Source organism: Erpetoichthys calabaricus, chromosome 11 (genome assembly GCF_900747795.2).
Source record: "Erpetoichthys calabaricus chromosome 11, fErpCal1.3, whole genome shotgun sequence".
Lineage (NCBI taxonomy): Eukaryota > Metazoa > Chordata > Cladistia > Polypteriformes > Polypteridae > Erpetoichthys > Erpetoichthys calabaricus.
The window spans coordinates 153,717,076-153,729,276 of NC_041404.2; the positions used below are offsets into that span (position 1 = coordinate 153,717,076).

The 12,201-nt window shown below is 37.4% G+C and overlaps 1 protein-coding gene across 1 annotated transcript; it reads left to right on the forward strand.

Moving 5' to 3' along the window:
* Positions 1–363: 363 nt before the first annotated feature.
* LOC114660093 (pentraxin-4) lies at positions 364–9,488 on the forward strand. The gene is made up of 3 exons (XM_028812596.2): positions 364–570; positions 2,304–3,102; positions 7,888–9,488. Exons 1-3 carry the CDS (start codon positions 433–435, stop codon positions 8,526–8,528), a joined length of 1,578 nt encoding a protein of 525 aa, XP_028668429.1. The 5' UTR covers positions 364–432; the 3' UTR covers positions 8,529–9,488.
* The last annotated feature ends 2,713 nt before the right edge of the window (positions 9,489–12,201 follow it).

Here is a 12,201-nt window from a genome sequence, read left to right on the forward strand (position 1 = left end):
ACCGTATGTTCAGAGAAATAGCATAGAAACATTCAGTGGATAAATCTGATGAATTCTGGCAATGAAAATTGCTCTTTGTGTGTGTTTTGGAAGCTCTATCCCCTTGAGTGGAAAATTGTTTTCTACAAATATGAATGAGCGAGTGCTAAAAGAGTTATATCTGCAGAAACCATTTTGCGAAATAACAAGCACTTACTTTGCTTTCCATTCAGGTCTTGGGCAAAAGAGAAAAAAATCCACCACTCCTCCCTTCTCCCAGTCCCTTCCTACTGCCTTGCATGGTCAGGAAAAGTCATTAATCAAATGAGACAGAGAGCTTCCAAATATAAAACCAGTCTTCCCATTTGGTCAGGACACCGCAGCCCTACAGCACTACACGGCTTAACTGTCGGAAGATAAGCTGAATGTAATTGACACCAATACAAAAAAGCCATGCTTCACTATGGGAAGATAACCTGCTTCCTTTTGATTTCAGCCTGTTTTTGTCCTTCACCCGGATACTTGCAAGAAGCAGTGCACGCTGAACATAGGAAACCGTTTTTCGAGAGGTTAAGAAGACTAGAGGAACAGGTGGGTGCGCCTAACTGCACGTGCAACACGGGCAAAATACGGGACTTGGCTGCTTGTGTGTGCCCTTTTGGGACACGCACTCACATGCTATCTATCTATCTATCTATCTATCTGCCTGCTTGCAAAGAGAAAGTGAAAAAAATGAAAGAACACGCATCCATTCACGAAGAAAAAAAATCTGGCACCGTTTATTGTAAACTGTATGCTTTAGATAAAACAGGTCAAAAACAAAACACCTTCCTGCGTTAAATATTAATCTCTCCAATCATTTTCTGAACCTGCTCATCCAGTTTGAGAATATTCCAATAGCTTCGGGAGAAAGGTGGGATCCAGGCTTGCACAGTGGCCAGAGCTGTGCTTACGCTGAAGCGCAACAATTCATATGGCAAATTTTTACTTGAAACTTGACTCAGCAATACCTTATGTTATTACGGAATATATGGAATTAACACCCTAGAAAACCTCACATAGAGAACGTGCAAATCGCAGACAGACAATAATGTGACATTTTACACCTATTACAATTGTAAGGTGGGTGGCACAGTGAGTAGCGCTGCTGCCTCGCAGTTAGGAGACCCGGGTTCGCTTCCCGGGTCCACCCTGTGTGGGTTTCCTCCGGGCGCTCCGGTTTCTCCCACAGTCCAATGACATGCAGGTTAGGTGGACTGGTGATTCCAAATTGGCCCGGGTGTGTTTGTGTGTGTCCTGCAGTGGGTTGGCACCCTGCACGGGATTGGTTCCCTGCCTTGTGCCCTGGGTTGGCTCTAGCAGACCCCCGTGACCCTGTGTTCGGATTCAGCGGGTTGGAAAATGGATGGATGTTCTTCCCGCGGTAAAATAATAATGCTTTAGCGTATTATTGTATCTATCTATCTGATTAGTGCTTTTTGCAAATTTTTCATTCAATATCCTGTAATGAAACCATTCAGTAATTTGTTCCTAGGGTTTCAGATATAAACTCATTTTGAATTTAAGATCAGATTTTGTGTTCATGGATTTCATTTTATAATTTATTTACATTTTACACAATGCCATTTTACAGTGTTTTGTCTCTGTCATCTCCATGGGAACATTCTAAGAATTCTGTGTAGTGTCTGACATTGCTGATGTCATCAGAGCATCGGTATTAGGTTGACCTAAGCATTTCCAGGTTAACCGAGTTTGCAGATAAAAATCCTTACTTAGTGTAAATAACTTCTCACTTGAATCGAAACTCTTGTTTTTGACCTTTTTGTCTTTTAACTTTAAAGAAAGGTTCTTTTGACTCACTGTCCTGACTTCTGTCTATTTTAAATATGTGTATCTCCCAGCCTGATCGTTTACTGTATATACTGTACTGTATATTACTGTTTCTTGCGAGTCAGTACACTGTCAATCTATCTAGTATAGGCTGTTTCTTTCATGTTAGAGATGCATAACAAAACAGCCATTGCTAGTGAAAAATTTAAAGAGTTTATAAAGAGAAATTGGTCCCATATATAAGAGTTAGTATGATTTTGGTGGCTCGGGTTATGAGGGCTGTTTGGAAGTTGCATTGGAAACTTCCTATAGATTGCTAGTCTTCAAGCAGATTTTTGTCAGTATACTTTAGTCTACATTATTTCCACATGACCATCTGCTATCTGATTTTAGCTTTATAAAATAAATAGCAGTATTTTTTCTAGATGTGATGCTTAAAAGTATATCTATATAATAAAAATATTAATTTTTTTTTGCAAACCTTACTTTAACAGTTCCGCAGATTTCAGCAAATGACACTTACCCGCCTTCAAGGAATTGCAGACAACTACAATGTATCTTATAACATCGATGCCCATTTTCAGCTGTTAACAGAGCAGTACCAGAACATCTCAGATAACATCAACGGGTTCAAGGCTACGGCAGAAAATGACCTCAGCAGCTTAAAGTTCTGGACCAGGAAGCTTCAGAAGAAGAGCAAGAAGCTTGACTTGAAGGTGAATGCCTTGGAGAAAGCTGTAAATGATATTAACAGGCAACAAACCAAGGATAAAAAAGAGCAGGCTCTTTTACTGACTAATTTGACAGAAGAAGTTCAAAGTCAGAAAAATCAAATCACTTCTCTTTTTGCAAACAAAGATAAAATAGAGGCAAATGTGCAGATTCTGCAAGAAGCAGTGAATGGTCAAAGGGTCAAAGTGGACCAGTTTGAGGAGCAAGTGAGAACTGCTCTGCAGAATGATGTTGTCTCTTTTAGGACTTTCTCCCAGCAGAAATCTAATGAAACTCCCAAAGACAAATCCCCAGGAAGTCCAGAAACTCCTACAAAGCAGGTAAAGAAGACAATGGCCTCCAACCAAAAGCTCCAAGTTAAACATTTGCGGAGCAAGCAATTGCAGCAGAAACAGCAGCCGCCCCAGCCAACCAGAGTAGACCCAACTCAAGAAACTGAAACCCAGCCTACCACTGAAAGTCTGATAAAATTTAACCAGCTGAAACCTCAAAGCCCCACTAAGATTCCTCAGATGCAAAAGATCTCCAAGCATCAAGAAAAACCAATCAAAGATGGCACAAGTTAGTATATTGATTTACCATATACTGTAAGGCAGTCACCAGCAGTTTTGTAAATTTAAATTATTTAATAGGTATCATTGATAAAAAATATTATCAAAATGTATTGTTTTCCATTCTAAAAAATGTGGACTGTTTCTGTTGACATAATTCCTCCACTTGATGTCAAAAATAAGGAAATAGTGAACTACTGACAACACTTGTTCACCTATTCAAAACACAAAAAGCAGAAATCAACCATTGAATGGCCAAACAGAAACACTTTGCATTATATGTTATTCATCTTTTTGATCAGATTGGTAATGTATGCTAATTAGTTCATCATCTGGCCTAAGTTTCAGATACAAGAAAACAAAATAATCACATGTACAATAGAGTATATAAAAAGATGGAATAAGGGAATTAAATGTGACAAATAACATCACCCTAGCACCACTTCATCCCCTCACCAAATCTAGTCACTGTTATCCATATCATTTTGGACAGTTGGAGATGTACCATACCGCACCATACAATTTTCTAAATCCACTTAACCCTGAGCAGGGTTGCACGGGTTGGGGGATGGCTGGAGCCTATCCCACCAAGTACAGGGCACAAGGCAAGAATAACCTCCAGGCAGGGCACCAGTCCATTGCAGGATTAACACACACACACATCACATACACTACGGCCAATTTAGGATCACCAATGCAAATGAGTGAACACAATACTAATTCACATTAACAATACATTTTCACTGAGTTGTAAACTCCTTCACTGTAACTTGGATTTAAGTGAAATAATACACAACACAAATAACACAACTATATACTCATAACAATCAAGTGCTAACTTTAACCATTTGGAAAATGCAGCATGATTAAGAAAACTGCGTTTTTGCAGCCTCTCTACCCCTCTTCCTTTTCTTCTAAAACTTTTCCCACTTTCATATGGGGTCATTATATGGGACCAGTCTCCTCTGCTCTAGTCTGTTGTACACCTCCTCATCTGAAACCTCTTTCCCCCTTAGGTACCCCTTCAGATGGTTCATCCACCTTGTCTTCTTCCCATTCATCCCAACATCCATCCCAACATCCATATCCATGATTCTTCTCCCCACATTGTTCACCAGTCTTCTTATGTCATGCATGTACCACTTTAATCTTCTTTAGTGTATTTCCCTTAAGATGCCCACAACTCTAAATGTACCTCTGATTCTTTCATTACTGATCTTATCAATGATACTCCATGCATCTATCCCATCATCTTCATTTCTTTAGCATCCTGTTTCCTTTCATGCACCTTTTTAACTGCCCAGGTTTCTGATCCATACAACAATGCTTGACTGACCAGTGTTTTACACACTTTTCCCGTAACTCTTGCATCGATTCTTCAGTCATGTATCACTACCAATACCCTTTTCCAGCTTAATTCCATTTTATAGTTTATTTCTAGATCTAGCTGGCGATACTAAATTGGCCCTAGTGTGTGCTTGGTGTGTGGGTGTGTTTGTGTGTGTCCTGCGGTGGGTTGGCACCCTGCCTGGGATTGGTTCCTGCCTTGCGCCCTGTGTTAGCTGGGATTGGCTCCAGCAGACCCCCGTGACCCTGTGTCCGGATTCAGCGGGTTAGAAAATGGTTGGATGGATGGATTTCTAGATCTAGCTCTCCATCCTCTGTTGAGGTTGGTCCGAGATATTTCACTCTTTCTACCCTTGGAAGCCTATAAATCTTGGACTGGAAAAAAGTGTATTAAGTTGGTTCGATAAATAAATGGATGGATTGGAGAAATTAATGATAGAATGCCTTTAGGGAAGTGGAACAATGTGCATGTTTTTGTTTCCAAATTGTTGTTCATTTACACCAGACCATTCAAACAGCATCTCTACCAGAACAAGCAAACGTGCATGAGTATTATTGTTTATTAAATGAGTGATAATGTCTTTAGCACCTGAAGAATTCAAAAGAATTTCCTTGTGGTAGAGCTACAATTAGTTACTTCTCTCTCACTCTCTTTTTTGGCATTTAGAGGCACTAGCATTTTTACCAATAGCCATACTACCTGTACTTCAGAACAAGTAATCCACCTGAGACTAAGTATTTTTGGGCCTATCCAGTACTTGGATGGGAGTCCAACTAGGAAAAGCTTGCAGTGCTGCTGTCACATCATCCAGGTGGATGTTTCACATTGGTGGTTGTTGAAGCGTCTCTCTTAATGTTTAAGTAAAGCACTTTGAATGTCTAATAAAGCACGGTACTCTATCTATCTATCTATCTATCTATCTATCTATCTATCTATCTATCTATCTATCTATCTATCTATCTATCTATCTATCTATCTATCTATCTATCTATCTATCTATCTATCTATCTATCTATCTATCTATCTATCTTAAAGAACACTTCAGTGCCACCCAGTAAGCGAGTTGTGTGACTCTGTATCAGACGTCTTATTCATCCATTTTGTAACTGCAACTACTCTTTCTAAAACTTTCTATTTGTACCTGTGATGGAAGGTGTTAAGTAAAATGTAGATTTGATTAATGTTTAAAACTGTTTACATTTTGTGTTCCTCACATTCAATGGCCATCGCCATCGCCATCTGGAATACAGAAATATACCATTAAACAATAACACTATGGAGCCACTAAGGAGTATCGCAAAGCCCTACACCCTTGACACAACTGCAAATGCACAAGTCCCAGGTTCAAATAAATATTGTTATCTGATAAAATATCTTAGAAAGGCTTCTTCTTCTTCTTCTACAATGCAATTCCTACAGTATCCTTTCTCTGTCCGTTCCTTTCTGTAACTTCTTCTAAACCTCCTCAGGTCACCCTACTACTCTCCCAACTCTTTTTCACCTAGTGAAGGTTGAGCAGTCGCTTTTCAACACTGCCACCAAGAAGCACTTCCGGGTTAGACAGAATCTCTCTAGGACACAGGATCATCCTCCTAGCAGCGGCACTGAAGTACACAGACAAACTGACCCTCAGGCCTACAACTCTCATGCTGTCCAGCAGGTGCACAAGTGGGAGCTCCACCAGAAGGATGCTGTCACTCATCATATGGGGGGATACATACATGGGAGGCCATCTCCTACTGTCCTTACATTATTATGGCCTCCCGGCAAGGTAAATAACCAGTACCCTTGCCAACCTGACCATGCCTTCTATGACAACTGATTCAGGTGAAAATACCTAGAACGTAGAATATTTTCAGTGCAAATATGCTTTGAGTATTTCTCTATGAGGCATGGTTCTTAAGTGATGTGCAACTTAAATTTGAAAATATTGTATGTTTACATGCTTATTAAAATAAAATTTTTTTTAAAAATTTCCTGCTGTACTTTACTTCAGGATGTCTTTCTTAAGACTCCAACAATAGTCAGCCAGCGTACTGGGACTCCACTTGCCTTGGAAGCACTTACCCATGTAAGTAAATTGCTCACCATATTTCATTACTGCCTGCACCAAGGTTTTCAGGGAAAAAGTCAAAGTGAGAGTTCAAGAAATGAATTGTCAATGACATATTACACCCCATTGTTTAGTTTAACTTGAAAAGTTCACTCAACATTTCAGGATAGGTTTCAGCCTTATGATATTCCCAAAGGTTTGGACAGACACCTTTGAAGCCCTGCCAAGCAGCTTTCCCAGCTTCATTCAGCCCTTCTTCAGATCTCTCATCTTTAAACACTCCCCGATCTGAAGATCTACCTTCCTTAATCTTGGCATCACTGATCCAAGAAAATGTATTTCTCAAGTACACAAATTCCATTTGTGTTTTATCCATTGCTTTAACAACGTTTTTCATAAGTTTAAGTTTGATATGCTGAAGAGTGCAATAAACTACCACATTTATCTTTCCTGGTGAAGCATGTTTGGCCACTCTTTCTAAGCATAGTGATTCTTCTTGTTCCTATTCTCGTGTACACAAAAAAATAACGAGATTTGGTGTAACCAAGTAAAAATGCAATCACCTTTAGATTTCCATAGATATTCCACTTATATTTGTGATACTGTATGTTTTCTAAAGGTAACTTTATGTTCTCATATGACTCTTTCGTATTAGAAGTATGTGCTATGAAAACATGAAATGCTGAAAATATAAGGATGATGTCACAAGAAAACTAAGCCTGAGAGTAAAAAAGCAGACTTAATATTTGGTTTTAGTATCATAAAGTATGCCTGGAGCACACAATCACACACACACTTTTGTTGATCAGTGTAATTTAACAGAGACCATCCACTTACAAAATCATCCTAAGACTTTAAAATCCTGAAATGTTTTCCAAATGGAATTGTGATCTACATTCTTTATGTATTACATCACTTTTGTATATATATGGTTGGTGCCTTGTTAGAATCAACATGGAACTTTAACCTAATATATGAACAAATTCATTTACACAGTAAAACTGGCGACATTAAATTTTTTTTTTTCAGAATTAAGCCTCTGGTGCCTGGGTAAACTGAGGAATATTTTTGACTCTATCATGCACTGAAATTTGTGCAAATTTCATCAACTTCACACACATTACTTCCAAAGTGCTTCATATTTTTGTTATCAGCACAAACTCAAGTGCAATAATATGTAGGATATAAGTTGGTCATGATCAAATAATGTAAAACTACTCTAAAATGCATTATTTTTAAAAGTATATACTGAATGAAATAAAGGGAACATCAGATTCAAGTTCATATTTTAGACAGATGTTTTATATTTTGGCTATTATACATTACAGTACACCTAATTTAACTTTTGTAGATTTGATCACAAGATTTAAAGTCATTTATCTCTTCTCTTGCAGTATGCAACGTGAAATCAATGCTTTATTTCCCTAACTCTTCCACGGATGATTATGTGACATTCAAGAAAGGTGTTTCTACTGGAATTCATGAGCTTTCCATCTGTACCTGGCTGCAGGTTGGTTCTGGTTATCTGGGCACAATGCTGTCCTACGCTACAGAAGAAAATGATAACAAGCTTGTGCTGCACGGACGCAACTCCACCACCCAGACCAGTATTCACTTTGTTATTGGTGATCCAGCCTATAGAGAACTGCCTGTTGACTCACTCCTGGATGGCAAATGGCACCACATCTGTCTCATTTGGTCTTCCATTGAGGGCAAATATTGGTACTACATTGACAGGAGGTTGGTGTCAACTGGATCAAAATTTCAGAAGGGATATGAGATTTCCCCCGGAGGATCACTTGTCATTGGTCAAGAGCAAGACTCAATGGGAGGAGGTTTTGACATCACAGAGTCCTTTGTTGGAAGCCTTGCGGGATTTGCAGTGTGGAACCAAGCTTTGACCCCTGGTGAAGTATCTGGAATTGTAATGGGGAAAGGACTCCCACGGGGGACAATCATCACGCTGGATGATATTGCAGAAGTGAAGGGAAACGTGCAGCACATAGCATGTGGCTGTCTGGAATATTGTTTTTAAGAATACTGGGAGTTTACATGTTCCCTTTATGTCTTGTTTCATGTAACACCTTTCCTGGAGTGCTAAATCTCAAAGCGCTTCAAATTACCAACATATTAGATATGTGTACATCTAGAGCACTGGGTGTGTCGAATGACATGCTTGAGGGTGAGATTTTAGCATATCACCTTGTGCTTCCAAGGGCCTCTGCTTGTCTGAAGCAGAGAGTGCCACATTAAGCCGCTCCATATTTAAAACTAACTTTAAAGCATATGCTTGAAGTGCCTTGTATAAACGATTTTTCCAAACCCATAAGCAGTGTCTTGGAGAGCAGCAGAAGCAACACATCTTGCCTCATCTTTAAAGAAGAAAACAGAGAACCCATGGCGCATTTTATTTTGAAATTTAAAAAGAAGCAAACTCCTTTGAAAAGAACATAAAAAAAATCCTAATATGTGCTTTTAGTTTTGAAGCAAGCATGTGAATAATTTGAAAGGATTGCGTTCAAGCTGTTTAAAGTTTGCTGTTCAAGAATATTTTTGATAGAGTTACTTTGTAAGCCTATGGGATCTGTTAATTAATAAGTCATGTGATCCATTCTATTCTCATTGATTTAATCCCATGCTGAGCAATGGCAGAAGCCTGTACTAAAGAGGAATCAAAATGTGATGGCATGTCAATTGGCAGCACTCACACACACTACCCAAGCTTAACTTTAATTGTAAGAAAATAGACTTAAAGGGAAAACAAAAACAATGAAATCATCCATCTTAGAGAACAATCATTCACACAGCTACACTAGATATCTATTAAAAAATATTCTTGGGGTATATTGCTATTACTCAGCTAGCTTAAATTGACTTTCCTCAAAATTAGTAAGTTTTAAAGCTTTATTTAATCATCTCTAGTGCAACTAACTTAAAGTTTCCTGGTGTCACATTAAGAATTATTCGTGTAGAAGCAATTTCATTTCTTTAATTAACTGCACCACTCACATATGTCATTTCTAGGACATATTGCTGTTATACAATTACCTTAGGTTGATTTTGTTAAATATGAGTATGTTTATAAGCTTTAAATAATGATTTTTGGGAAACATTTGTCATTACATAACTATTTTAAGCTGATTCCATGAGCATGCTTTTAGGCTTTACATATCTGTTTCTAGTAAAACTGACATTTCTTTGGATGTCATAATAACTTAACTTATGCATATAAAAAGCAAACAAATTTCATAGGCAGAGAATCACCAATCACATTAGGATGCTAAAGAGCAATGATACAAACTTAATTTTTTTTTACAAATTTTCCAGTGGGGGAAAAAGAAGATTGGACATAGTACTATTTTTTGGGAATATTTTTCAGAATATTTTAGCAGTCTTAAGTTATTTTTGATAGTTTTTAGCATAAAATTGGTTAATTTGCTTTAAGGGACCCTGTCTTTATTATATTTTCCAAGTTTTCCCACTATCCATTAATTTATCATGTCAGGGAAAGATAAAGACTTTACATAACAGTGCTTTAAGTGCCAAAGATTTCTGTGGCTATGAATGTGGCACTGGGTGTGTCTGGCAAACCTGCTACACATCCTCCACCACACGAGCAGGCTTTTCTTCTAATTGTGACACCAGGAAAGAAAAAACATAAAAAATATATGAATTACCTGTAATTAGTTAGTTAACAATATAATTTAATGATGATGTGGTTATGGTTAGTAATCAGACACTTTGACAGCTAAATTAAAATGTGAAGATAAACCTGAAAACAAAGGATTACTTTTTGGGATTACGTAATTGATAGGAAATTATGTAATCATGTAATGCAAGAGTGCACAGCATTTTAAAATTTTGTTAAGTTAACATTCTGTAATTTGGTTTAACATAACTGGTTTATGTTTACAGTTATCAGTTAATATAACCCTGAGTGACTTAAGTTAAGTTACGCTTAGCTAATTCCTTCCAGTATTTTTAGAGTAATTATTTTGAATTGAATTTGTACTCAGTTTATATTTAGATTAGATTAGACTAGATTAGATAAATGTTATTAATCCTAAAGGGAAATTTAGATGCATACAGCAAAACAAAAATACAGACTCACAGTACAAATAATACAATAGATAGATAGATAGATAGATAGATAGATAGATAGATAGATAGATAGATAGATAGATAGATAGATAGATAGATAGATAGATAGAAGAAGAACTTACTTTGGCACTTCAGGAGGAAGCATTGAATTACCTGATCACAGTGAGTAGAAAAGACCCCCAGAGACGCTTCTTTGAACACCGTTTTGAAATGAGCCTGTAGCTAAAAGTGGCTGTAAGAGAGGAATGGAGGTAATGGAGGGGATTTTTCATGATGACATCCAGTTTTTCCACCATCCTCTTTTCTACAGCAGCTATCAGTCTGTCCAGGGTTAGCCCTGCAATGAGAAAGGCTTTCCTGATACATTTGTTCAGTCATTGTGTGTCTTTATGTTGATTTTTTTATGTGTAATTCAATTAAGCTCATCCAATTAATCATTATTTGCAGTAAGTACCTGTGGAGAAAACCTACACATTCAACATTTGTCATTGTCATTTTAGGGTTTACTTCTACAATTACAAAGATCTGTTTCCTTTAGGTCTGCTGGGAGAGTGTGGAGCTACTTAATTCCAGAGAAAGCTGTAGAAATCAACAAATTAAATGTTAGTCATTAAATTTAAAAGATCTGGGTGCTATATTGAAAAGGCACAATTTCAGCTGTTATTGTAAAATGGTGATACAAACATGGAAAAATGGTGTAAAGCCTACTAAAAGTTCCAAAAAGCAGGCTGTACCTTCACAGACCTGCCCAGAAATTGCCTTATCCCAGGCTCTTAGCGTCAAACTACTACCTACATGGTTTGGCATGCTTAGGCCTAAAGTGGGAAAGCTGGCTTTGAAGGTTTAAAAAGCTAGATGTATTAAGAAGAGAGAGTATAACTGCAAACCATTGGCTTGTTGAGACAATCAGAACAAAGTATCTCTTTAAATGAATAGGTTATTTCTATAAAAGTAAAGCATAAAAATGACAAAGGCAAAAATAAGGCAAAAAGGATTTGCCAAAAAAGGCAATCCACATCAAACAAGTTGCGATATACAATCCAGAAATCAGAGTTCAGAAACAGAATCAAAAAATCTATAAAAAAAAGAATATGTAAAACAATCAAATAATTGCAAAATTCCAAACAGCACTCATTACAAATCTGATGGAAACCATCTCATCCACCAAAATGTAAAGTTGGAGGGCAGTCCTTAAGGTGTGACGTTATGGGGGCCCTGCCTTATGGGGTTCCACCAACAGAACAGAAGGAACCAACTTAAAATACACACTATATAAATACAGACTATTATAAAAACATAACAGAAATTATAAAAGAAAATAGACATAAACCAGAGAATAAACCCTGGCCAAAACATAACACCCTTAAAAGGGTGACCTTGGTAAAGATGAAACTGATCCCAGTCCCAGTCTCTATAATTTGCAACAGTCACCAAATATGGAAAAATTAAAGATGGCTGTATGCCAGAGTAAATACAGCCTTTCAAAAGGATGTTTTTACCTTTGAAAAGAATAATAAAATTAGATTATTAACTCAAAGAAAAGAAAAAAGGCATGAACTTTTCATTGTACCTTATCAGTCATTTTCAAGGTTCTTCTGGCAGATTAA

Coding starts and splice junctions, on each gene's coding strand:
- LOC114660093 (XM_028812596.2), top strand. CDS start 433: ATGCTTCACTATGGGAAGATAACCTGCTTCCTTTTGATTTCAGCCTGT. Junction 571..2,303: donor TAAGAAGACTAGAGGAACAG/GTGGGTGCGCCT, acceptor TTACTTTAACAG/TTCCGCAGATTTCAGCAAAT. Junction 3,103..7,887: donor ACCAATCAAAGATGGCACAA/GTTAGTATATTG, acceptor CTTCTCTTGCAG/TATGCAACGTGAAATCAATG.